Source organism: Mesoplodon densirostris, chromosome 6, assembly GCF_025265405.1.
Source record: "Mesoplodon densirostris isolate mMesDen1 chromosome 6, mMesDen1 primary haplotype, whole genome shotgun sequence".
NCBI classification, from domain to species: Eukaryota; Metazoa; Chordata; class Mammalia; order Artiodactyla; family Ziphiidae; genus Mesoplodon; species Mesoplodon densirostris.
In genome coordinates, this window is record NC_082666.1 from 28,054,781 (window position 1) to 28,080,571 (window position 25,791).

The window sequence follows — 25,791 nt, forward strand, 5'->3', positions numbered from 1 at the left end:
AATAAATGTTTATGTAAAAAATTTCCTTTGTTAGTTGGAGACTTCTTTGGTGGACCACGTTGTCCTCGGCAAAAGTGGTTGCAGAAGAGTTGAGGAAGTTGGGGTACCTTAGACTCCTGGCACTTTGGGGTAATTTACAGACAGCATCCTGTGACCCCACCAACCCAGGACTCACCTTCCTGTACTAGCTGCCCCCTTGGATGCCAGGGTCCTGAAAGGAAGAAACCATGTCTTATTCACTCAGCCTTGTGTCTGCAGCATTCAGCACCTCCCTGCCACCCCAAATGTAAATTAATATGTGAGACATGACACCTGGTGCCTTTTACAAAACAGAAATTCTTTGTCCTAAAGGGCTCCTGAGTTGCAATTCAGAATTTTAATGTGTGTCTGCCTTAGTGTGAGGACTAATGTTTAAGTGTGACAATAAGGTGTTAATTTGGCTGAAACAGTTCTTTTCTTCCTTTGGTGTTAACGGGTAAATGAAAAATAATGTGATTCTAACCTCTTCAAAGCCTTTTCTGTTTCAAATACAGGAATGTGTTTCTGCAGATTGGGGCATTTCAGCTAATAGTTCAGCTGGATTAAAAAAGAAAAAAAGCTTGATTATCTGAATGTTGCGAATATGATTTAGGCATTTATTAAGTTGGGGATAAACAGCTAAATTTAGATTTACTTGTGATTAATTTGTTTGATGTAGTTCCTTGCAGAATAATACATGAACTACAATTTGGAATGTGACAGATACATATTATTTTTTAAATAACTTTTAAAATATGATTGCTTCCTGTGCACATTGCAGGAAGAAGATGTAATCCTACCTCTCCTTTATCATAAACCTCATTGGAGGGGGAGCTAGATGGAAGCCAAGCTACTTTTGCTGAACCCCAGCTAGTTATGGATTCTGGATCTGTATGTACTGAGGCTGGAAAGGGGTTTGGTTGAAGACAAGAGTAATTGCCCACACATGTTGCTAGAAAGAAATCTACGAACACTGGTTTGACTTGTGTTTCAAAAGTATGAGCTGCTGGCCTGTACAAGCAACCAAAGTCTTAGGTCCTCGGTCACAGCAATGCCAGGGTTTACATTTCTTCTGGACAAAAACAAATTGGGGTGGGGTGCATTCTTTGTCTAACATGTTGCCACTGCATGAATTTTGCGGAGGACTCAGCTTGCTCACATTTAAACAAAGCCACGCTAACAGAACATAAAGGACACACAAGTAATGTACCAAAAAAGTGATCCTTATAAGAGTTTCCTGTCCCTCCCATCCTCTGGGGAGGTTTACCTCTCTATACTTGGTTTGTGTTAAGTCATAATGTTTTGGAAAGCCCACCGCTATCACCCAGAGCTACATGGTAAGACTTAAACTATCTCGCCACTTACTGAGAGAACTTGAGAAGAGTTCATTGGTGCCAGGTGGTGATCTTTCCTTCATTCTTTCCAGCCTCTTGCCTAAAAGTCCTAGAATAGGCCATGGAGCCACCAAGGGTGGTGGTCATGTCTAGATGATTCCCATTGGTAATACCAGGAAGATGCAGCAGTTGAAGCCTGAAGGAGAAAACCCAGCCCTCCCCTTAGAATAACACACAGGGACCCCCCCACCCCACCAAAAACACACACAACCCCAACACACACACTAAAAACAAAACCCTAATAACAACAGAGAAAAAAGTAGCTGTGTGGGCTTCCCTGGTGGCGCAGTGGTTGAGAGTCCGCCTGACGATGCAGGGGACACGGGTTCGTGCCCCGGTCTGGGAGGATCCCACATGCCGCAGAGCGGCTAGGCCTGTGAGCCATGGTCGCTGAGCCTGCGCATCTGGAGCCTGTGCTCCGCAACGGGAGAGGCCACAGCAGTGAGAGGCCCGCGTACTGCAAAAAAAAGAAAAAAAAAAAAAAAGTAGCTGTGTGGTGGTGTAAAAAGTTCCTTTTTGCATTTGTCATTCCCTTTGCCTGGAAAACACATAAAAAACTTTTACAGGTGTCAAAATTGTACATCATAACAAGCCCTCGCTACCTGGATCCCTCTTTGTTCCTCTCTAATTTTCTTCCCTAGTCCCATTTCTTTTCTTCCAGTCTTCTTTTTTTTCTGGAGGCAGTTCCACTGTGGATCCCTTTGCTCTTTTTCTCCCTTCCTTTCTTCCTTTCTTTCTCCCTCTACTACCACCATCTCTCTCTCTCATTCATTTCCTACTATGTCTCAGGTATTGTTCTAGGTTCTAGGGATAGAGCAGTGAATAAAGCCTAGAAGACCCTTGATATTCTGGAACTTTTATTCTGGGGGGGGTGTAGAATAGAGGAGAAAAACAAAAATAATACATTTCAGGTAATATGAAGAGCTTTGCAGGGAATCAAACTGCGTAATGTGACAGATGACCTGGTGGTTGGGAAGGGGAAAGACTGCTTTAGATGGGATGGAAAGTCTGTTGGGGGAAGAGGGATTAAAATTTAATTGAGATCTATATTACAGGAAAGATTCAGCTAAGAGAAAAGCATTCCAGACAGAGAGAATAGCAGTGAAAATTCCTTTTGTAGTAAGAACTGCTGTAACAAGTCCGAGGAAGTTAAAGAAAGCAGGTGTGGCTAGAGCTTGGAGAAAAAGGATGGAAGTGGTTAAGAAATGAAGTTTTGCAGGGGAAGGTCACATCTGGCCTGGGTGGTAATGTAGAGGTTTGTATTTTATTCTAAATGCAATAGGAAGCCAGGTCCTAGCAAAGGGATGAATTATTTATCCAGAACACTGACTATCCATTGTTTCGTTCCTTTGTATTCTCCATAGGTTGGTCCTATAAAGATTTCATGACAGTGGGGCAGACATAAAGGATTTATTACATAAGGGAGTTTGGGACACACAACAGGTGACAAATGTGAGACCCTCTGCTTCACTCTACATCTTTGTCTACTTCCCCCATCTCTCTGAGCTACCCATTCCTACATACTTATGCCATTTGGTTCTTGTTTCTTTTTGATAAATTCATCATTTGCCTTTATATTTTCATCTGTTTTTACCCCCAGATTATTAACATAGATTTTTTTTTAATCACTCATCCATGTTTCTGCATAGGTTGTTAGGGAAAAGATCAAGAAAATTTGTTAAATTTTAACCCCAAAATCCCTGTTCATTGCAGAGTGATGACTCACAACAATGTTGTAATCCAAGTACTGTAATCACCTGGAAGCCACAGCACATCTCCACTGCAGTTATATTAAGTACTTTAAAATTACATTTCCAATCATCTTTGATGTAGTTCCAGGGTTTTTTTCCAAACAAAATCCAACCTAAAAAAAACAGTGCCAGTTAATGAGCATTTCTCAGCAAACTCATTGTAGCTGGGATAAAAATATCCAAATGGATAATGTGACTTAAAATTGCCCAATTTTATATTGTGTTACAGTAATTCACAATGCATCATAGTGTATATAAAAATCCCACAGTAATCACATCCAAAGAGAACGCCTCTTTACCCAAATTAAGTTACCAATTAAAAAATTCCCCCAAATGAGGACTGTATCCAAGGTAAATTAAATTAGCCCTATCATTATATTCATCCTACTTGTATTCTCCAGTTGCACTATAGTATTCTCACCACTTTTTTAAAGAAAAAAGAAAGCACAATTCAAATGTTTCCATTGAAGAAATACAAGATTCAGTTATGAATTTTTAAGCAAACAGCCCATACTTTTGAATGGCTCACACCCCACAATAGTGTGAGTGTGCGTGTGTGTTCGATACTATTCACCACATCAGAAAAACTCATCTGTAGAAACAAGAGAATGACCAGTTTTCTCAGGATGCCTTGGTGAAACGGGTGCATTTATTTGAACTGATAAGTCTATGCAAATACAGTGAGTCACAATAGGGAGCTTCTTAGGCCTGACAATAATTTAACTTCTGAAAAGTATGCAGGACTGTTAGAGGCCTTTACCCTCCTGGTAAACTATGTCCCTTGATATTGGAAGGGGGCTTCAGTTCTCCCCTAGCCCTCTGCTTAGGATTAAATGAGAGACTTCAGCTTTAATTAAATGAGAGACAGCTGTCAGCTGTCCTAATCCAGGACAACATACACAATTTGGACTCTAGGAATGAGAGACAAAAGGAAGGGCGATCTAGAAAGTGGGTAGGGATAAAAGTGGGTAGGATGTCTGCTTCTGCAGAAAATGTCCAAGGATGGCAGACTCTAGTTAAGATCAATGGGGGAAGATGTCTTAGTGTGTAGGTAGAGAAATAAGACAAGGCAAAGATGACTTTAGCCATCGAGAATGAAGGAGTCAGGGGAAGGAATGTCTGCGTGTGGTAGACAACTGAATTAGAAAGAGCAGAAATGGAAATCAGCAATGATTCTGATCTAGGGCTTGGCCAGCTTACATGTTTTGTCATTGGACACAAACTTTTCATGAGGAGATCCAATCACTAATGCAACAAACTCAAATGAATTCTAGGTTGAGGGCGGTTCAATTCTCAAACATGGGGCTGAACCAGTTACTGGGAGAGGAGAGATGAAGGGGTGGAATCTGAGAATCTCAATAAGTCATCTAGTAGCTCTAGTCACTTTGGACATTCCTGGGGGATACATAACAGCTCACTATAATAACACAACACATATTGATACCTGTTTGTTCCCCAAGACCAACACCACAGTGAGTTTTTACCATCTTAGCTTACAGAGACATTATTTAGTCCAGGTTACAATCAGATTTCACAAAAGAGAATTTGACTACATAGATATTTATAAAATGAATGCAGTTAAGAAAAAAGTACAGGGGCTGGAAGTCAGAAAATCTACTACATTCCAGTCCTCTCTGCTGCTGTTCAGCTGCGTGAACCTGAAGAAATCCTTTAACATTTCGGGGCCTGTTTGTTCATCTATGAAGTGTGGTGATGAGCCCCTGTTACTCTCTCAGTGTTCTCGAGCAGATCCCAAGATGTTAGCTCACTGTGGAAACTTAAAAGCAAAGGGAAGATGTGGCACTGAAACAAAGAGGACAGCTGCTTGCACTCTGATATAATCATCCATCCCCACAAAGGGACAGTTGGCCACTGGTTTGAAAAGTATTGTCAAATGAAATTTACTTGTAACTTTTGAGAAGAGTAGTTTTCAGATGCTAGTCTTGGAATAAGCTCAAGAGGAGTCTCAGATCATTTCCAGTTGAATGAACAATTCTTTTTTTGGGTTTGGTTGGAGGTGGGGCTAGATGAAACTGAGCTGCATATCCCTCCGAAGTCACAAGGAAAAGTCAGCCTTTATTCTAGCAGTGTTTGGTCTGGAACAGCTGCTCCATAGGTGTCAGCCTTATGCCCCATGTCATACTTTAAATAATATCACTAATACCTTTATCCAAAATACACTTGAGTTTCATATGCTTATTATAGGAGAGAGAAGAACTAATATTCACCAAGTGCCCTCTGTGAGATAAGTACTTGCTAGTGTTTTACATACATTCTGTCATTTAATCCTCAAGGCAACTTAAAAAAGTAGATATCACTGTCCCCGTTTTACAGGTGACAAACCTGAGACTCAGAGTGCTTATGACTTGCCCAAGTTCACACCACTAGGACATAACAGAGATCTGAAATAAAAATTCAGTCTTCTGACTTCAATCCATGCTTTTTCTTCTATAACATCATGCTACATAGAAGAAAAAGAAGTGAAGGTGAATGATTAGCCAGCAAAGTTAGGGAAAAGGATATGCTATTAGTAAAAATCTCACCCATTCTATATCATTCTGCAATGTCCAACTTTCAAAGAATCAGATTATGATAGAAATCTTCAATATTAAATCACTACTAAACATAAGCAATCTGACTTTGATGATCCAGAAGGTGATTTCAGATCTTGCTGTGCCTTAAAGTTCTCACAAACAAAATTGAGTAGTAGTGCACTACAGATGTGTGGAAAAGAAAACGCCAGGTAACAAAAGCTGGGTCACCTGCCTCCAAGATGCCAGGCCCTGTGTGGCTTTTATTACTCCAGGTCAAGGAAACAAATAGAATCTATCAATGTGGTCCTGCCTCTTGGGACATATATTCTAAACATACATCCATTCTTATTCCCAATGAGAAAGAAATCATTGCAAAAGAATCTCACCTTTCACCAAATTCTATGCTTAAAATCCTAAACTGGTCATATCACCGTGTACAATATTTTTGGCAGTCACAAACTCTGTCATGAAGCAGAGCGAAAAACAACTGGAGAATATAAGTGGTATTTAAATGCCCTTCTTTGGGTGGGTCAGACTGCATGAGGCAGTGTGGCTGTGTGGAGGGCCAGAGGTCTGGACCCACGGTGAACAGCTTGCTCCTGCCAGAGAGTTACCAAAGCCAAGGTTCTTGACTTGTATGTTCCTCAGCCATCCCAGTGTCTATATCCCTAGCAACCCTAAAACAATGAAATATCTGCAAGCAACCATGTCCAAATAAAGAGCTCAATAGTTGAATCTCCAAGAAGTGGCCAATTTCAGAAAGGCATTTCTTGGCAGGCTAGAGCAGACTTGGGTGAAAGTTGTACCGAAGGCTGGAGAAGAGCCCGATGTGTTTCACGAGATTGGGCTCCACCACATAGGCCCGCTCCCCCTTGGCCCTCAACAGTGAGTACAGTGCCATGTCCTTGCCGAAGCCCTTGTGGCAGTACACCTGGGACAGGTAGGTGAGGGTCCTCCGGGCCGCCGGAGCAGGGAAGAGCATGGCCGGGGTACAACACTGTGAAGCAGGGACCACACTGTACAGGGAAGGACTCAGCCGCCGCAGCTCCAGGAAATAGTGCCGGCCCACCAGCTCCACCAGCCCCATGCTATACAGGGAGAAGAAGAGCATGACGGGCCAGCTAAACCCCGGTCGGCTGGCAAACCGCATGTATATCCAGGTTAGTAAGGGCCCCAGCAACATGCCGACACCGACCCACTCCAGGATCCTCATGGGCTCTGGGTTGATGTAGTGCTGGAGCCTCTCGGGGTGATAGAGCTTTAGATAAAGGGCATCTCTGAGGTGTGGCTCGGAGAAGCGAGCCCGCAGAAGATGCTCCAAGACTGGGAAGATCTGCTCTTCTGGAACGGCGTCATCTTCCACCATCAGGACGTAGTCTGGGTTGTAGGTCTGCAGGGAGGATTCCAGGCAATAGACATAGTCCTGCTTCTCTTTCTCAAACGAGTTGGTCGAAGGGTCGTCGCCGTAGTCATCCTCAGTGCCCTCATAGCGGTTGGCCACAGGGACGTACTTGGACAGCAGCTTGGCATCGAAATGGCTCACACTCCGCTCCACGTTGCACAGGAAGAGTTGGTGCCCCTCACACTGGGGGCCGCATTGTTGAAGGAGCCGGTGGAACTGGGACACCACCTGCAGGACGTAGTGGAAGCCAGGTTGCCTGTCCACAGTGATGATGGTGATGACCAGCCAGGGGCGGGGAGTGGCCTGCCAGACAATGGGCACCGAGCCATTGGCAGAGGGCAGCTCCTCAAAGTAGTGGAGGGCAGCTTCACCCTCTTTCAAGCTTTGCTGCAGGAACTCTTGGCTCATTTGGTTCAGATGCCAGTGGCGCAGGTAGAAGTAAGAGTGCAGAAGCCGGTGACAGGCCAGGGGGGCCAGCAGACCAAAGGTCACCACCGTTAAGATGAAGAGCTGGACAGCAGTGCTGCCCCAGGAGAGCCGCCTCAGCCTCCGGAGGAGCATGGCAGCTGGAGAGCTTGAAGTGCTCATGAGGTCGACTTCTGGTCAGGTCTGGTCCCAAGAACAAACCATCCTGGACCTCAGGCCAAAATCAGTGCAAGGCAAACCTAAAGAGAGAAAAGTAAAGAATGGTACAGGGCTTTAAAAAATCTAGGGATGGAACTCAGCACATGTCAAACCAGAAATTCTAATTCTAGGCTCTGTAGCTACTAGAGACTTACGTATTTTCTCCAGTATACTCTTCTTTGGTTGTATCTGTTAAGGATCTCTGGGATTCTTTGATCATTTCTATGAGTAATGAAACCTTGGTGCATCCAACCAAGTCTTCACACCTACAGATGCTTAGTTAAGGTTTACAGTGTCCCAGAAAATCACCAGATAGGCTAGCAAAATCATTATTTCAATTCAGCAGCTACATAGCCACAGGTTCTTAAAACAGACGCAAAAAAGCAAGGCACAAAGGAAAGACACATTTAAAGTAAGTTCCAAAGTAAGTACATTGTAAGTACTTGTGGACTAACGGTGCATAGTAGTTTCTGAAAACTTTTTTGCACATCCCAAATAAAAAAAGGACTATTGGGCCTCCCTGGTGGCGCAGTGGTTGAGAGTCCGCCTGCCGATGCAGGGGATACAGGTTCGTGCCCCGGTCTGGGAGGATCCCATATGCCGCGGAGCGGCTGGGCCCGTGAGCCATGGCCGCTGAGCCTGCGCGTCCGGAGCCTGTGCTCCGCAACGGGAGAGGCCACAACAGTGAGAGGCCCGCGTACAGCAAAAAAAAAAAAAAAAAAAAAAGGACTATTTAGGATTCCCTGAAATGTCTTTATCAAGATCTTCCATTCCTATTTCTCTAACCTCATGCAACTATACTTAAAATTACATGTTAATTTAATCCTGATTGTTCTTCCATTTTATATTTTACAGAATTGCCATGGGAACCAGTGAGAGAAAGGATCTCTCCCCCATATTCAAGAGAACTCTAGAGCCCCAGACTTTGGGAGGGGAGGAAATATCTGAAGGAAGATCCATAAGCAGCTTTTCAGTGTGGTAGGGAGAGGGTAGGCAGAGATGAAGATGAAACAGAAAGTTGCTGCAAGCCTGGTCCAGGAAGGAATGTAGTGTGACATCACCTCTCAGAGTACAAGCCTGAGGTCAGGCACATGCTGGAGTGAATACCAGCTCAGCCACTTGGTGAAAGGTCACTTCACCTCTCCACAGCTTGGATTCCTTACCTCTAAAATGGAGGTAATAATAATACCTATCTCACAGGGTTACTGTGAAGATTGAATGTGTACAGAGCAAAATCATACAGAATAAAAATGCCATTAAAATATATCCATATCCGGGGCCTCCCTGGTGGCGCAAGTGGTTGAGAGTCCGCCTGCCGATGCAGGGGATGCGGGTTCGTGCCCCGGTCTGGGAGGATCCCATATGCCGCAGAGCGGCTGGGCCTGTGAGCCATGGCCGCTGAGCCTGAGCGTCCGGAGCCTGTGCTCCGCAACGGGGGAGGCCACAACAGTGAGAGGCCCGCATACCGCAAAAAAAAAAAAAATATATATATCCATATCCGGACTTCCCTGGCAGTCCAGTGGTTAAGACTCTGCGCTTCCACTGCAGGGGGTGCGGGTTCGATCCCTGGTTGGGGAATTAAGATCCCACATGCCACATGGCGCAGCCAAAATAGAAGTATATATATAAATATATATGTAATCTCCCTATATGTACAAACTTAGTAATATTTTAGGAGTAAGTAGGTCTAATAATCTGAGGGAAAACAGACTTGCACCCAAAAACAGAACTAAAAGGACAAAGCCAGTATAACTCCAGTAAGGTCAATGCCAAACTAAACGGTGTCTATAGAATAAAAGGTAAACCTCTTACCTCAGAAACATAATAAAGTTTGCACATATTGGGAAGAAAATGGCCTAGCTCGTGAGTTATCTTGAAGAAGGACTGCCCAGGTACCATACGAGGTTGTTGTGGTGCAGTCTCTAGTGCTCTCATACATTCTCCCCTTCTTGGGCACACAGAAAGACCACATTTCCTAGCCTGCTTTCTTCCAGGTGGGGTCATGTGACTAGGGCTTGCCAGTAAAATGTGAGCAACATGACAGTTACGACTTCTGGAACAAGGTGGTTGAGAGCAGATGTGCCTTCTTGACTTTCTCTTTCTCCATCTGCTGACTGGACAGCCTTGGTGGATCTAGAGGAGGGAGGAGCCACCAGATGGCAGGAGCCTGGGTCCTTGAATGACTGCCTGGAACAGAGGTCCCTCCTACCGCTCACCTCCCAGCACCCGCCCAACCTAGAGTGGGCTGTGTTGTGAGTAATACACAAACTGTTGTTTCTAGCCACTAATGATTTTTTGACTTGCTTATTATTACAGCAGTTAGCCTACCCTGCCATTAGAGTTGTGTAGAATACCAAACTTCTCTCTACAGCATGATGACATAGTAACTCAAGGAAGTAGAGAGATAAGTCTCATTTCAGCAACAGCAGCAGATTATATTGTGGGACCCCAGAGGTGAGACAGACCAGCCCAGTACTAGTAAGAGATCTGGATAGTATTAAAGAGGAAAATAAGCAGGGAGAGGTTTGAGTAGTATGAGACCCCAGGTTTGCTGTTATGCGGACTTCCAAAGACCTGCAGACTTGCTGCATCGCCCTGTGATGTTCAAGCCAATGGAGTTAATAAATCATGTGGCTGCATGTCCCCATGGCCTCGCCAGTTCCATATCACTTCCTGTGGAAGCCAAGGGCTGAAACTGGGTTGAGCTCACACTCTACCTTAGTTGATCTTGGGAATGGAGTCATTAAGGTGGCTTCCTGCTCACACTGTTCTCCCTACCCTTGCTATTACCCAAGAGAGCTGTAACCACTTAAAGAAGGAACAAAATACAGTCAATAAGATAAGGCACACAGCTCAGAAAATGCCAGGCACATATTAAGTGTTAAGATGACAATGCGATTATGATGGAAATGCAGAGTTCAGTGTTTGGTGTAAAACTACCATCCAACCTCCTTCAATACCCTATTCTAGTGAGTTTTTGGTAATGCAAGAATGTGACACATGCACACACATAGACAATTATCATTTAAGAATATAAATCTGATCATGTCACTCTCCTGCTTAAAACCCTTCTTTACCTTTCCATTGAGCTTTTAATAAAATCTAAACATCTTATCGTGATACAAAAGGCCCTTTATGATCTGGACGCTGCCTTCCCCTGGCATCTTGTTCTATTGCCCTCTTTTCTCTGTATGTTCCAGACTAGCAAAGGGCTAGATAGTAAATACTTTAGACTTTGTGGGCTACACACTGTCTCTGTTGCATACTCCTCTTAGACTATTTCTTTTTTTTTAACTCTTTAAAAAAATGTAAAATCTATTTTTTAGTGCTCCAGCCACATCAAAACAGGCTGTAGGAAAACAAACAAACAAACAAACAAACAAACAGGCTGTAGACCAAATCTGGCCTGCAGCCCATAGTTTATCAACCCCTGCTCTAGACTAGCACTGTCCAATAGAAATATAATGCAAGCCACATATGTAATTTAACATTTTCTAGCAGTCACAGTAAAAAAGTAAAAAGAAACAGATGAAATTAATTTTAATAATATATTTTACTACAACACATCAAAACTATTATTTCAATGTGAAACCAATATAAAAAATTATTAATGAGGTATTCTACATTCTTTTTTCCATACTAAGTCTTTGAAATCCAGCGTGTATTTCACATTTACAGCATATGTCAATTCAGACAAACCACACTTTAAGTGCTTAATAGCCACATGTGGCCAGTGAGCAGGGCAGCTCTAGACATGCTGACCTTCTTTTCGAACATGAACTATGCTAAGCTCTTGCCCATCTCCTGGCCTTTGCTCATGCAACTCCCTTACCCTGGAACATTCTTATTCCCACACCTTCCTTGTCTCTTCACATAGATAGCTTTTTCTCATCCTGTAATACAATCTCTTAGAGGGGCCATCCTGGCCTGTGTTATCTTAGGACCTACTAAACAAGTACTCACGTATTTCGCATTAGCAAAATGGGAGTATAAATTGGCACAACCTCTGTAGAATTAATTTAGAAATATCTAACAAAACACAGTAATGCTCAGCAATTCCATTTCTAGCATTCTTTCCTAGATATATATTCTCATGTGTGAGAAATGACTTGTAGCATCATTTGTAAGACCAAAATATTGCCAAGTGCCCATCAGTTGCGAGTGAGTCAAATAAACTATGGTACCTCCAAAGAATGGAATACTAAGTACCCATTAAAAGTAAGCAAACTCACAAAGTAACTGCCTTATAGTTTGAGGCTACTAATTCTATTTTTTTTTAACTAGTTCACACTTTAGCTAAGTCCTTTTCCTACGCTAGGATCCCATCCAGGTGGTATACATTCTTTTTGTTTGTTTGTTTTGTTTTGTTTTGTTTTGCAGTACGTGGGCCTCTCACTGTTGTGGCCTCTCCCATTACGGAGCCCAGGCTCCTGACGCACAGGCTCAGCAGCCATGGCTCACGGGCCCAGCTGCTCCGCGGCATGTGGGATCTTCCCGGACCGGGGCACGAACCCGTGTCCCCTGCATTGGCAGGCGGACTCTCAACCACTGAGCCACCAGGGAGGCCCCTCAGGTGGTATACATTCTTTATGGTGAAGTGTTAACATATCAAAGTATTCATTTGGGAAAACCAGTATATTTTCTGTATTTAATTATAGAAAATTCATGTTGTTTTTTGAAATCTACCTGCCTCCCCCCCCCAAAAAAAATCTTCCTAAGGGACTCAATCTGGTTTACTTTTTTTTTTTTAATTGCAATGTTAGGTCTACGTGCAAAAATATAAAGTATTGGGTTGGCCAAAAGGTTCGTTTGGTTTTCTCCGTAAGATGGGTCTAGTAGCATTTTGTCTTTAACTTCATTCGAAACAATGTTGTTAGATTGTATGTGACAGCTGTCATATCAGTGTGCATTTAAAAAAAGACATCAAAATTAGTGAATTTTTGTGTAGCCATTTTAATACCGAAGGTGGAAGAAAAAAAGCTACATTTTTGGCATATTATGCTTTATTATTTCAAGAAAAGTAAAAGCGCAACTGAAACGCAAAAAAAGGTTAGTGCAGCTTATGGAGAATGTGCTGTGACTGATGGAACGTGTAACAAGTGGTTTGCGAAGTTTCGTGCTGGAGATTTCTCACTGGACGATGCTCCACAGTCGGGTAGATCAGTTGAAGTTGATAGTGACCAAATCGAGACATTCACTGGGAACAATCAACATTATACCACGCAGATGATAGCCGACATACTCAAAATATCCAAATCAAGCGTTGAAAACCATTTGCACCAGCTTGGTTATGTTAATCGCTTTGATGTTTGGGTTTCATAAGTTAAGCAAAAAAAACCTTCTTGACCGTATTTCCGCATGTGATTCTCTACTGAAACGTAAGGAAAACGTTCCGTTTTTAAAACAAATTGTGATGGGCGATGAAAAGTGGATGTTGTACAATAATGTGGAACAGATCATGGGGCAGATGAAATAAACCACCACAAACCACACCAAAGGCCGGTCTTCATCCAAAGAAGGTGATGTTGGGTATATGGTGGGATTGGAAGGGAGTTCTCTATTATGAGCTCCTTCCTGAAAACCAAACGATTAATTCCAACAAGTACTGCTCCCAGTTAGACCAACTGAAAGCATCACTAGACAAAAAGTGTTCAGAATTAGTCAACAGAAAACACATAATCTTCCATCAGGATAATGCAAGACTGCATGTTTCTTTGAAGACTAGACAAAAACAGTTACAGCTTGGCTGGGAAGTTCTGTTTCATCCACCGTATTCATCAGACATTGCACCTTCGGATTTCCATTTATTTAGGTCTTTACAAAATTCTCTTAAGAGAAAAAAATTCAATTCCCTGGAAGACGGTAAAAGGTACCTAGAACAGTTCTTTGCTCAAAGAGATAAAAGGTTTTGGGAAGATGGAATTATGAAGTTGCCTGACAAATGGCAGAAGGTAGTGGAACAAAAGGGTGAACACGTTGTTCAATAAAGTTCTTGGTGAAAACAAAAAATGTGTCTTTTATTTTTACTTAAAAACTGAAGGCACTTTTTGGTCAACCCAATACATAGTGATTGTAGGTTAACAGTTGCATGGTTAAAATGTATTTTGCCTATATGTTTTTACTGAATGCTTATTTCCTATTCCAAAGCAAGTATGAATATGCGGCAAGATGACACACACACAGAGTAAGCAAACTCAGGGAGAGACCAAGATGGCGACACTGAAGGCTCCTTATCTTCCTTCCTCCCATGGACACATCGAATGTACATGAGGAGAAATTCCTTCTGAGAGAAATCCAGAAACTAGCTGAGTGACATCAGGCAAATGAGAAAATACCCATGACAAACAGTCAGGAAAGGCTAAGACATGCTCTTTCCATAAACCCCACCCCTGGCACAGTGCCAGACAATTGGGAACAACCTCCCAACAACCAGCTGCTCCCAGAGGAGTGAAGGGTTTGGACCACATACCCAGAGCCCCAACTTTTAAGACTCCCACCTGAGGGACAGGCCCCAAAACACGTAACTCTGAAAGCCAATGCGGCAATACATCCATAAGACCAACAGGACTAGCAAAGAAGCTGTTCTTAATGGGTACGGGAGCACTCTCCATTGCTGAACCCCCAGGGCTCAGTGCTGAGGGAAAAGGCAAAAACTGCCCATCCCGGGTAGGGGTTTGACTGAATACTTTACAAGCTACTCCCTGAGGGCCTGGCTTAGTTGCAAATAGCCAGGACATCAGAAAAGAGATTGTTAGAAATTTAAGCATTTTCAGCACCTCTGCCCTCTAACCAGTCTTTTCAATGTCCTCTGAATTCTCAACAATGGGGCTCGAGGGGACTATAGGGGCTCTTCCCAATCTTCCCACTTAATAGAATTGGAGAAACATTTCTCCAGATTGGGGATGAATCTCTTCCAGTCCTAACTGACAATGGAACCACAATCTTGGTGCTCACTCTCAACATTTCTCAGTTACCTGCCTCACCTCCTATAAAGTCCTTTTGTTAACTGCTTCTCACATAACTCTTTCACACTGTAATAACCTTAACCCTGCTACTCTTCTCCCCCCACATCAATGATGAAGTCCCTCACGACTGCTTACCACTGACAAATCACCTCCTGACCCCTGATGATGATCTGCAGGAAAATCCTTTTTGTAACACTGTCTCGTGGTGCACTGATGGTTCTTGTTTAAAAAGTGACAATGGCAAATACTGTGCTGTACTGTATGCCATTGCAACTCCTTTTGATGTTGTTGAGGCAGCATCTTTACCTATGGCTACTTCAGTCCAACAAACTGAATTATATACTCTTACAAGGGCTTGTACTTTTAGCCAAGAACAAAGCTGCCAATGATGTATACTGATGGCAGATACACTTTCAGAGTAGTTCATGATTTTGCAATGTTGTGGAAGAAACGGGCTTCCTTACTTCAAGCAGAAATAAAATTTAAAATCGCTCCTATGTTTAGAAATTATTGGGTGCAGTACGTTTACCTGGCACGTTAGTTATTAAGATTCTGAGGTGTTCTAAACTTGACTCTCTGGAAGCTAAGGGAAATCAATCACCTTGCTGACATTTCTGCAAAAAAAGGCTGCCCTTAAAGAAACCCTCAGCAGCCAAACCTCTATCATGATCCAAAGGCTCCCCAAATGGTAACTTAGAAAAACTGGCTAGAGAAGCCCAACAACTGGCTTCTGAAAAGGAAAAACAAGTTTAGAAATTCAACAACTGTTGATTCGATAAAAAGAGAAATCTCTGGTTGGGACCAAAGAATAACCCAATCCTACCAGAGACACTGAGATTCCCACTCCTCATTACTGTACATGCACTAGGCCATAAGGTCTACTGACAAAATGATAACATTCACGAATCAGTATTGGTGAGGAAACATTAACAAGGCTACAGAAAGTGCCTACACCTCACTGTCCCACTTGTTGAAGTACAAGTGGGAAGTACTAGGAAGTCTGTTCGTAATGCTCCTGGACAGTTTAAACTATCTAACAGATGATTAGATGTCTGGCAAATGGATTTCATACAACTTCCTCTATTTTGTGGATATAAATATGTTTTAGCTATGGTCTGTATATTTTCACACTGAACTGAAGCCTTCCCTTGCAGACAGGCTGCTGCCTCTTCTCTGGCTAACGTCCTTTGGGAAAAGATTATCCCTACTTAGGGAACTCCTCTTGAACTTCATAATGATTGAGGAACCTATTTTACTGGTCAGGTACTTTGATAATTCTGCACCGTTTGGCCAGTTTTACACTTTCACTGTGCTTACCACCCTCAATCCTCTGGTTTAGTCAAATGCACTAATGTCATTAAGATTCAATTGGAGGGACTTCCCTGGTGGTCCAGTGGGTAAGAGTCACTTCTTTTATAACTCAAAAACTCTTACACTTTGGGATAGTCCCAGGACACCCAATGAACTTGGCTCCTGCTTTTTTTTTTTTTTTTTTCTTTTGCGGTACACGGGCCTCTCACTGTTGTGGCCTCTCCCGTTGCGGAGCACAGGCTCCGGACGCGCAGGCTCAGCGGCCATGGCTCACGGGCCCAGCCGCTCCCCAGCATGTGGGATCTTCCCGGACCGGGGCACGAACCTGTGTCCCCTGCATCGGCAGGAGGACTCCCAACCACTGCGCCACCAGGGAAGCCCCGCTCCTGCTTCTTTTGACTCACAACTGATAAAAGGAGAGATACTGCAATAGTGTAGAGGCCTATTGCTCCTATTAAAAATATCCATGTGTGGTAAAGCAATCTTTTCACAGTGCACTCTAGGGAGATGAAAACCTTAAGCATCACGTCTTGCAACCTGGAGATTTTGTCTATTGAAAAAGTCACCTCCAGAAAGACTCTCTCTTCAACCTCACTGGAAATGTCCCTATCAGGTAAACCAACCCTTGTGCTGCCAAACTCCAAGGAATAGACTCTTGGATACATGTGACACACCTAAAGAGAGAATAAAACCCTGAATGGACCTGCCCATCATCTGGTGACCTGAAAGTAAAGATTTCCCAGAATTGAAGCATCTGATGAGACAGCTTTCTCAAGATATCCAGACCAGGCCTGTTGGAAGTTTGTTGCCAAATCACTGAAAATGACAACACTTCAAGTAATCTCTAATGTCTATGATCTTGATAACAAATAGACTTTATATGAAAAGTGCCTGAGAGTTCTCCCTCCTACCCCTCCTTGTTACTTACATGTGACCTCAATAGATTCCTAATCTATTCCCTCCAACATGAGACACTGTACCCAGGAAAGGTATTTCCTGACATTGAGGGACAAAGAGCCTCTGAAAGTAGAAAACCTGACACTTGATCAGCAATGCTTTCAGAGAAAGATCTTCATCAAAAGGAGGAAATGTAAAAAATCATTAAACAGAAAATTCAATTAAATAGAGTGTGGAGACCAGAAAGGGGAGCTCTCTTGTCCTGTGATGACAGCAGAGCCCAAGAGGAAGAAAGATTCTTCTTTCCTGGCAAGGACTCAGCCAACAAAAAGCCATGGCTGTTTATTTACTATTGCCCTCCAACTTTCTTTTCCCCTCCATGAAAGCACTCGCCTTCCCTTGCTGTGCAGGGACTTGCACATGACTCACCATGGTTGCAGACCCTGAATTGCACTTCTCTGTTGATTCCAAATAAACCCATCTTTGTTGGAGAAATAATTGCCAGTCTATTTGTTTTAGGTAAACACTCCCAACCAGAAATAATGTCTCTTTTTCCTCAAGTGCTAAGGCCCTTTACATGAACTTTCATCCAAGGACATTCATTTGTCATTTTCTACTTTAGACTGTATCTATTTATAGTTGCCACTTATTAAGCTCCTACTACATAACCAAGTTCTGTACTGGACTCTTACGTATATTTCTTCTGACCAAAAGAGCAACTCTCAAATAGTAATGGAACTAATCTCATTTAAATGAAAAAAAAAAAAAAAAAAAGCTACCACGTTGAAAGCAGGAAATTCAAACACAGGAAAAATTTCAAAGTCTATGCTATTTTCATGATACCTGCTGCCTTACATGGCTTTTTTCATGGCCCTTGATTTACAACCCAATTGGCCTTATAAATCCCTCATTAGTGGGCTTCCCTGGTGGTGCAGTGGTTAAGAGTCCGCCTGCCGATGCAGGGGACACGTGTTCGTGCCCCGGTCCGGGAAGATCCCACATGCCGCGGAGCAGCTGGGCCCATGAGCCATGGCCGCTGAGCCTGCGCGTCCGGAGCCTGTGCTCCGCAACGGGAGAGGCCACAACAGTGAGAGGCCCGCGTACTGCAAAAAAAAAAAAAAAATCCCTCATTAGTGGATTCAGTCTAATTTATCTTTGATACCCCTCACAGACCCAGCACAGTATTCTATGCATAGAAAAGGTTTCATATTTGTTAAGCAAATAAATGATCTCTATGGGTCTCAATTCCTCAGCTATAAAATTGGGAGTATCAAAGACTCCCAATTTAATGTGCAGAGATCAACTTACTTGGAAGTGCTTGCTGAGCACTTATTATGTGCTGGGCACTGTTCTAAGCATCTCATTGATCCTCATAAGAAGCCTATGAGAAGTACTATTATTAAGTCCATTTTATACCTGAAAAAAATTAAGGCACAATTAAATTGTTCCCTAGGTTAACAAAGCTTTAAATGGGTAGCAAAACTTGAAATCCAGGCAGACTGTTTCCAGAACTTATGTTCTCAACCAATACGCAATACTGTCTCTGCATGGATTGGGAACCCAAGAAAATCAGCTGAAAAACCATTAAAAATGGTAACAGACTTTCAGAATGTGTTCAGTAACAGAGTTAATATGCAAAAATAATATATAATATTATACACACACTACATATATACACTGATTGCTTTCATCTAATAAATTACTAAATGAATCAATGGGATAAAATATCTCAGTCAAAATGAAAAAAAAAGAAACCAAAAATATCTACAATTTTAAAAATATGCAGAATATACACACCTATAAAATTCTACTGAAGGACATTCTAAAAGTGTAATAAATGGATAAAAATAACATTTTCCCAGCTGAGAAGTCTCACTAATGAAAGAAGAGATGGAGGTCTCTTTCTCCAAAATTAATCTCTATATTTAACATAATGTCAATCCAATTTACTTCAAGAGGGAGTGGGCCAGTACAGTAAATGGGCACTTTCATATAAATTGGTGGAACCTTTGGAGGGAAAGTTAGGATGGTATCTACAAAAATTTTATATGTGCATCTCCTTTGACACAGAAATTCTACTTCTAGGAATCTACCCTGCAGAAATGCCAACACATGCTACCAAACATAGACAAGGAATGTTCACAGCAATTTTGTTTGTAAGTAAGAAAGAGAGGGAGAAAGAGGCAGAGAGGAATAGAGGACAGGGCAGGGAGAAGGAAAGACAAACTACAGGGAAAGGAAATGGCCAGCAATAGGGAACAGATGTTTAGATAATTACACATGGGGATGATATGGAGACATTAAAAGGAAAAAGAAAGGTTTAAATATACTGACATTTAAAAAGTCTTAGCTAAACCTCTGCTGTGGACTGAATGTTTGTGTTCCCTCCAAATTCATATATCAAAATTGAATCCCCAATGTGATGATATTTGGAGATGGGGTATTTAGGAGATATTTAGGTCATGTTTGTGGAACTCTTTTGCTGGGATTAGTGCCCTTATAAGGGAAGAAGAGAGCTTGCTTCTTCTCTCTCCTCTGCCAGTAAGAACATATCAAGAAGGTGGCCATCCATAAACCAGGAAGAGGGCCCCTTATCAGAACCCAACTGTGCTGGCACCCTGATCGCAGCCGTCCAGACTCCAGAACTGTGAGAAACAAATGTTTCTGCTGCTTAAGCCACCCAGTTTATGGTAATTCGTTATATCGAACCAGGCAGTTTGAAAAAGTCTCTAAGGGAAAAATGCAAACTATGTCAATGCAAATTGTAGAAAAGTGTACATAGTATGATCATTTTATTTTTAACGTGGAGTATAATTTAGTGAAGGAGAGATGAAGGTATGCAGGATGGAGGTTTCCTGTTTTGCCCTCTACACTTCTCAAAGAGCATATATTACTTTTATGATCATTGTTAAAAGTTTAATTCAACAAATACTGAGTCTTGTACCAGGCACTGGAATAGTGAACGTGACATTCAGGGGTCCTACTCTCAGGACACTAATTATCAAAAATCCAATAGAAATCCAAACATGATTTGTTTCTTTTGGTGGAACAGGAGGAGGCTGGTTAATTTGACCAAAGTATTCTGAAGATAACCTGGAATTAGTACTAATAAAAACTGCTAGGAAATGCTCGCTTTGCTGGGACATATACTAAAACTGGAATGATATATTGAAGATTAGCATGGCCCCTGTACAATGATGACATCAAGTTTATGTAGTGCTCCATAATTTTTTATTGTGATGGTGGTTATATTTGACAAAATTCATCAAAATATACATTTAAATGGTGCATTTTACTGCATGGAAACTATACCTTAATAAAACTAGTATTTTAAAAAGCCAGGAAGGTGATACTGGGTAATATGATATTAAACTTGTTATATAACTTCAGTAATTAAAATAACATGGCACTGGCACCAAAATATACTGATAGACACATGCAAAAATCTACAAACAGATATAAATATATAATAATTTAATATACCATAATTGTAGCAGTCTAAATTAGGTGTAAAAAATGAACTTAATAGCTTTGTAGCAACTGGCTAACCATTTAGGAAAAGTAATTAGCTCTCCACTTTACAACTTAAACTAGAATAAATTACACATTAAAAATTTTAAACCAAAGCTTAAAAGTACCTGAAGAAAATACAGGAGAATATTTATACAAACTTGGGTTAGGAAAGGCCTTTCTCAGCAAAATACTTGAGCAGAAACCATAAAGAAAAAAAGAAGAATAGAGCTTAATGGCCAAAGATGAAAAACTGACAAAAACATTAATTAGGAAAGACTGTGCAACATAGATGACAGAATTACTAACTTAATGTGTAATATATAAAGAGTGCTTAAAAATCAGGAACAGAAAGACACTCCAACTGAAAAAGGGGCAAAAGTATTAATAGTCAGTTCTCACACACAAATGCAAAAGGCCAATACACAGAGGAAAAAGAGTTGACTCTCCCTGGGTAATCAGACGTACAAATTGAAACAATTTGTTTTGCCCACATTACTGGTTTAAATGTGTATGCAGAGAAAATTTTAATATATCTAGGAAATCTCAACAATCTAGGAGATGAAGTTTTAAGTCATCTTTAGTTTCTCCTTTACATTTTTTTGTTTCCTGAATGTTTCGTAATAAGCTTATCCTTTAAAAAAATTCTAATTTTAATAATGTTAGACAAACATGGTTTTCTCTTCTCACCCCCTAAAATACCTGGTGCAGTGCACTCTAGTAATGCATCCCTAAAAGCCAATCCGCCTTACAAGGTTTAGTTCTCTAGGGGAAACGCGCACACACACGCGCGCGCGCACACACACACACACCTGCAGGTTTTGCTAATGATCGGCATAGTGAGATCATCATTGGATCCACCCTTGTGTCCCCTCACCTAGGGGAGAAAAAGGGACAAGCAGGGGATGCCCGGGTTACACCCACTCTCCAATACTGCGGGCGCAGTGCGGCACTGGCAACGCCCGCACCCAGAGGCCAGGAAGAGGGAGAGACGAGCCGGGGTGGTCCTAACTATCCCTCATGGAAAGAGAATGGCAGCGGAGGGCCAGAGTGGATCTAGTGTCTGCCACTGACCTTGGGGAGTCCCCGCCGCGCTCGGGTCTGTTTCCCCACCCGTAGGAAGAAACGAACAGTCTTAATCGCCGGGTTGCCTCCCTCGGTCCGGTCTTTCCGGGAGCTGGGAAGGACGCCTTCCTCTGCCCGGTTGCCCTTCCTCGGTCTCGGGGCTGCGAGGTCGCCCGCAGAAACCCAACGCCGCAGCAGCGCTTGTGTCGGTGCGCGGGTCTGGCCCGAGGGGCCGACGCGCGGCAGAGGCAGCCACGAGCGGGCGGCCATTAGGCGATCCCTCCCTTAGGCTGCTCGGCCGGACCACGCTGGGCAGGAGCTGGGTCTTACCTGGACTCGCACACGCACGGCTCCCGCCTTTCTGGTGGCCTCGCGGCGCCACGGAAGCGGACGAGGGGTAGGGAGGCAAGCTCGCTGCGACACTCAGTCATCCCTGCGCAGATCCCGGTCCTGGCCGCGCGGGGGACGCCCTTTTGGGGTCCCCGCTGTCCTCCGGCAGGGAGCAGCCACCGCCACGAGCGGGGCCGCAGCGAAGCCCGCCCGCCCAGAGAACACCGCCGGGGTCGCAGGCCCTCCCAGGCTGCGCCAGACCCTGCAATTGCTCTCCGCGTGCCAGCTGCAGCAACCCTAATTCTTTTTCCCTCGCTCTGGAGACGTCTCCGGGGTGGGCGCTCCAGTCATGATGCCAAGGGGGCTGAGCAGATCGTGCGCAGCGGAAACCTACCCGGTGGGGGCGGTCAACTCCGTCCCCTGAGCACGCTGAGGGCCGCTGCTGGTGTCGCCTCGGCTATCTGGCTCATGCCCATGCAGGAGCCATCGCCGGACCCTGAGGCCTCGGAGGAGCGGGCGCAGCCGGGTGCGCGCGGAAGCCTCACCTCCTGCGGCGCAGCTCCGGCGCGGAGTCCCCTCGCTCTGGCAGGCCATGTGACCTGAGAGCTGGGGAGCCACTGCAGCCCCCAGAAGCCAGCTTGGGGAAAAAAGGACGGCAAAAGGCGCCAACTGATGGGCGGAAAGGGAAAAGCAGGCTCAGGGCAAAGGAAGTTGAAATGCTGGAAGGATTAGGTATCTGCAGTGTTCACAGCCCTAGCTGGCCATTAAGCGTGTTCTCTTAATCGTGGGAGGAGATTTGGTGTTTTTTTTTTTTTATGTGCATTCTTATTTTTTTATTTTTATTATTTATTTAACATCTTTATTGGAGTATAATTGCTTTACAATGTTGTGTTAGTTTCTGCTGTATAACAAAGTGAATCAGCTATACGTATACATATATCCCCATATCTCCTCCCTCTGCGTCTCCCTCCCACCCTCCTTATCCCACCTCTCTAGGTGGCCGCAAAGCACTGAGCCAATCTCCCTGTGCCATGCAGCTGCTTCCCACTAGCTATCTATTTTACATTTGGTAGTGTATATATGTCAGTGCTACTCTCTCACTTCGTCCCAGCTAACCCTTCTCCCTCCCCGTGTCCTCAGGTCCATTAGGAGATTTGTTTTTGCCAATAATAAAAATAATAGCTGACACCACTTCCACCTCTAATCCCCACTGTACCCCGCTTTATGCCAGATACCGTATGAAAATTCCTCTAACTTTACTCCTGTACGTTAGAGACTGTCATCCCCAATTTGTAAATGAGGAAAAAATATTTGAGAAGGTAATTTGCCAAGTGCAATACTCCAAAAGCCAGAATTTAAAAACAAAGAAACAAACAGAAATGTTTGCTCTAATCAAATTACCTAGCCAGGCATGGGAATTAGGTCTGTGGCTCTTTCCACTCACCTGTCAGTCTCTCCCAGGAGTGGCTTTGGTGGTTCATTTGAGTCCAAAGCACCCTCAACACTTAATTTTGGCAGATAGATAGTCATACTCATCTTACAGATGGAAAAATTGAGGTTTGGCCAAAGGAATGATCTTGTTCAAGTGACAGAGCTGGTCAGCCTAGCTTAATACTTAATAATGAAGTGGTTATTTGCTGGCACTGTGCAAAACACATAATTCACATTATTTTAGTGCTCACAACACTCTTATAAGGAAGCTACTATTTTCATTCCGAGTTAAGAAAACTGAGGCTCAGAGGGATTATGAGTTTGTAAAAGTTACACAGCTAGTAAGTGGCAGAGTTTGGATTTAAATCTAGGTCTTTTTGTCTATGATGCTTCAAGTCTCCAAAACCATTCTTCCCCTACACTATGCGGCTTCTTGCTCCTTCCACTACTTTTAGATTTTGCCAGAGAGGAGTGGAGTACCTAACTTTTATCCAGAGGCTCAGGACATAGTAACAGCATCTAGCCTAGTACTGAGCTCATTTGCCAAGGCATCTTCTGGATGACGTGCACAGCAGTTAATAATCTGAAGTATTTGTTAGTCAATGGCTGGCTTTCTGTGTATAGGGCCCAGGCTGTACTATTATGGATTCTGATGCTTTTCCTGAAGAGCACCAGACATAATTTCTAGGGGCAGATCAGAGTTGGGTATATTTCACTCATAACAAAAGCCAAAGTTCTTACAATGGCCAGCAAGGTCCTGCAGGATGTGGCTGCTGGCTCCTGTCTGGCTTCCTATCCAACCACCCTCCCCTTCTGACCTCTACTCTAGCTACACTGACCCTGCTGTTCCTCCAATGCATCAAACACACTCTCACCTTAGGGCCTTTGCACTTGCTGTTCTTTCTTTCTCTAGATTTCCATGTGGCTTGCTCCCTTGCTGTCCTTGATCATCTTGCATATCCCTATTCCCACCCCAGCACTCCCATCCCTTGTACTCCTCCCTTTATTCTTCTCCACAATGAATGAAAAATGAATGATTATGAACTCCTGGTTCTACCCTTTAATTCTAACATATTGCACAGAATATCTAGGAGAAAAAACTGCAAAAGTAGAAGAGAATCATAAAGGAAATATCTGAAAAGTGTCTGTAATTACTAATGAAGGGCTTTCATGCATTGAGAGAGATCATTGCTGAGCTTCACCTCTCAAAAAACATTTATTTCATAGGCCACAGCAGTTTAATAAAAGATCCTATACATAACTAGGTGATAGCTGAGCAAGATAACTTAGTGTTTACTGTGAAGGCATTAAGTATTCACTAAGTATATAATAAATCTAATTTAAATGGTAGTTGAAGATGTGATTTATCATAATTTGTAACTTTTATTTCATTCACATATCATGAATGAAATGACCAAAAATCTAGGCACTTAAAAGAGCAGTGATGTCTCAAGCCAACTCCATATCCAAATGAGCACTGCAGAATATCCTCCCCTCCTCCCCAAAGGGGAAGTGCACAGATGGATCTAGGAGAAGATTTAAGAGCCTGACTAAAGTTTTGTTGAGTGAAGAATGTTTGTTAGTGTCACCTGAGAAAAAAGAGGCAGGCTATAAAACAAAGAAACCTGTTTTTCAGGGATCTTAGGATCATAATTTGGGTAGCACAGATTCCAGCAGTAACCAGAACAGTGTCCCATCTGGGGAACAAAAAGCAAGGGCTTTTAAAGGAAAATGGAAAAGTGTATTTGTTTTACATAATTTGTTTGCCAAGAGATATGATTGGAATGTATATATATATTTTTCTGTTACAATTTATTGGCTTGTCAATGATGTCTCATTTGTTATTAGTTAAGGCACATTTTTGCACAATTCTTAGGGATTCCTTTCTGAGCAAATAATTTTTTTCCCAGCAGGGTAAACACAATTCACAGTCTAACAAAATGGAGCCCTAAAGTACAAAGTGGAGTTATTACTGACAACTCCTTCCACATTTCCCCCTTTGGCTCATGATCTTTCCTGACAAAATATCAACAGAGCACCATTAGTCGCTCACGGCCAGAGTGGTTTGATTACCTGCTCCGGTTCCATCTAGTTCCTCAGTTGGAGGGGGGAGGGTCTTGTGAAGGCATTATCAATAATTTCTTCCAAATCTTCTGATTCATAAAGTCTGTCTCAGTGAAGAACATCTAACATAGCCATCTGTGCAAAAGTAAATGGGTAGTTAAGCAAGTTATAACAGAGGTTATAATTTTTAGCAAGCATTTGGTTAATATAACAATGCATATTATTAAGATAAACAATAATAATCCAGTTTGTAATACTGTTCTTAACCATGACCCTATTCCTGATGGTAACCAACTAGAGAGATCTAGATAATCCTCAGGTTTTGGTGTATATCCTATTTCAGCCAGCAGATTGACATTACCTTTTATTACCTTTAGTTCTTGTGTTTCTTTGCCAGACTGACTGATATAAAGCAACATTCTTCCCCTAGTAATGCACAGGTGCCTCCTGTTGAACTGTCAAGATATTAAGTGCCCATCTATTTCGTAGGACAAC

The 25,791-nt window shown here is 42.8% G+C and overlaps 1 protein-coding gene and 1 non-coding gene across 3 annotated transcripts; one reads left to right on the plus strand and one right to left on the minus strand.

Moving 5' to 3' along the window:
• Window positions 1-2,878: 2,878 nt before the first annotated feature.
• On the minus strand, window positions 2,879-22,393 carry PGAP4 (post-GPI attachment to proteins GalNAc transferase 4). 2 transcript variants are annotated; one of them, XM_060102168.1, is made up of 2 exons: window positions 22,196-22,393; window positions 2,879-7,764 (listed from the first exon to the last, which is right to left on the minus strand). In XM_060102168.1, exon 2 carries the CDS (start codon window positions 7,685-7,687, stop codon window positions 6,476-6,478), a length of 1,212 nt encoding a protein of 403 aa, XP_059958151.1. In that variant the 5' UTR covers window positions 7,688-7,764; window positions 22,196-22,393; the 3' UTR covers window positions 2,879-6,475. The 2 variants fall into 2 exon arrangements, with proteins under 2 accessions (XP_059958151.1, XP_059958150.1); XM_060102167.1 differs by having other exon boundaries at window positions 21,802-22,393.
• Window positions 20,024-20,127, plus strand: LOC132492879 (U6 spliceosomal RNA). The gene has a single exon (XR_009532929.1). It is a non-coding gene; the product is annotated as a U6 spliceosomal RNA (small nuclear RNA).
• Window positions 22,394-25,791: the final 3,398 nt, after the last annotated feature.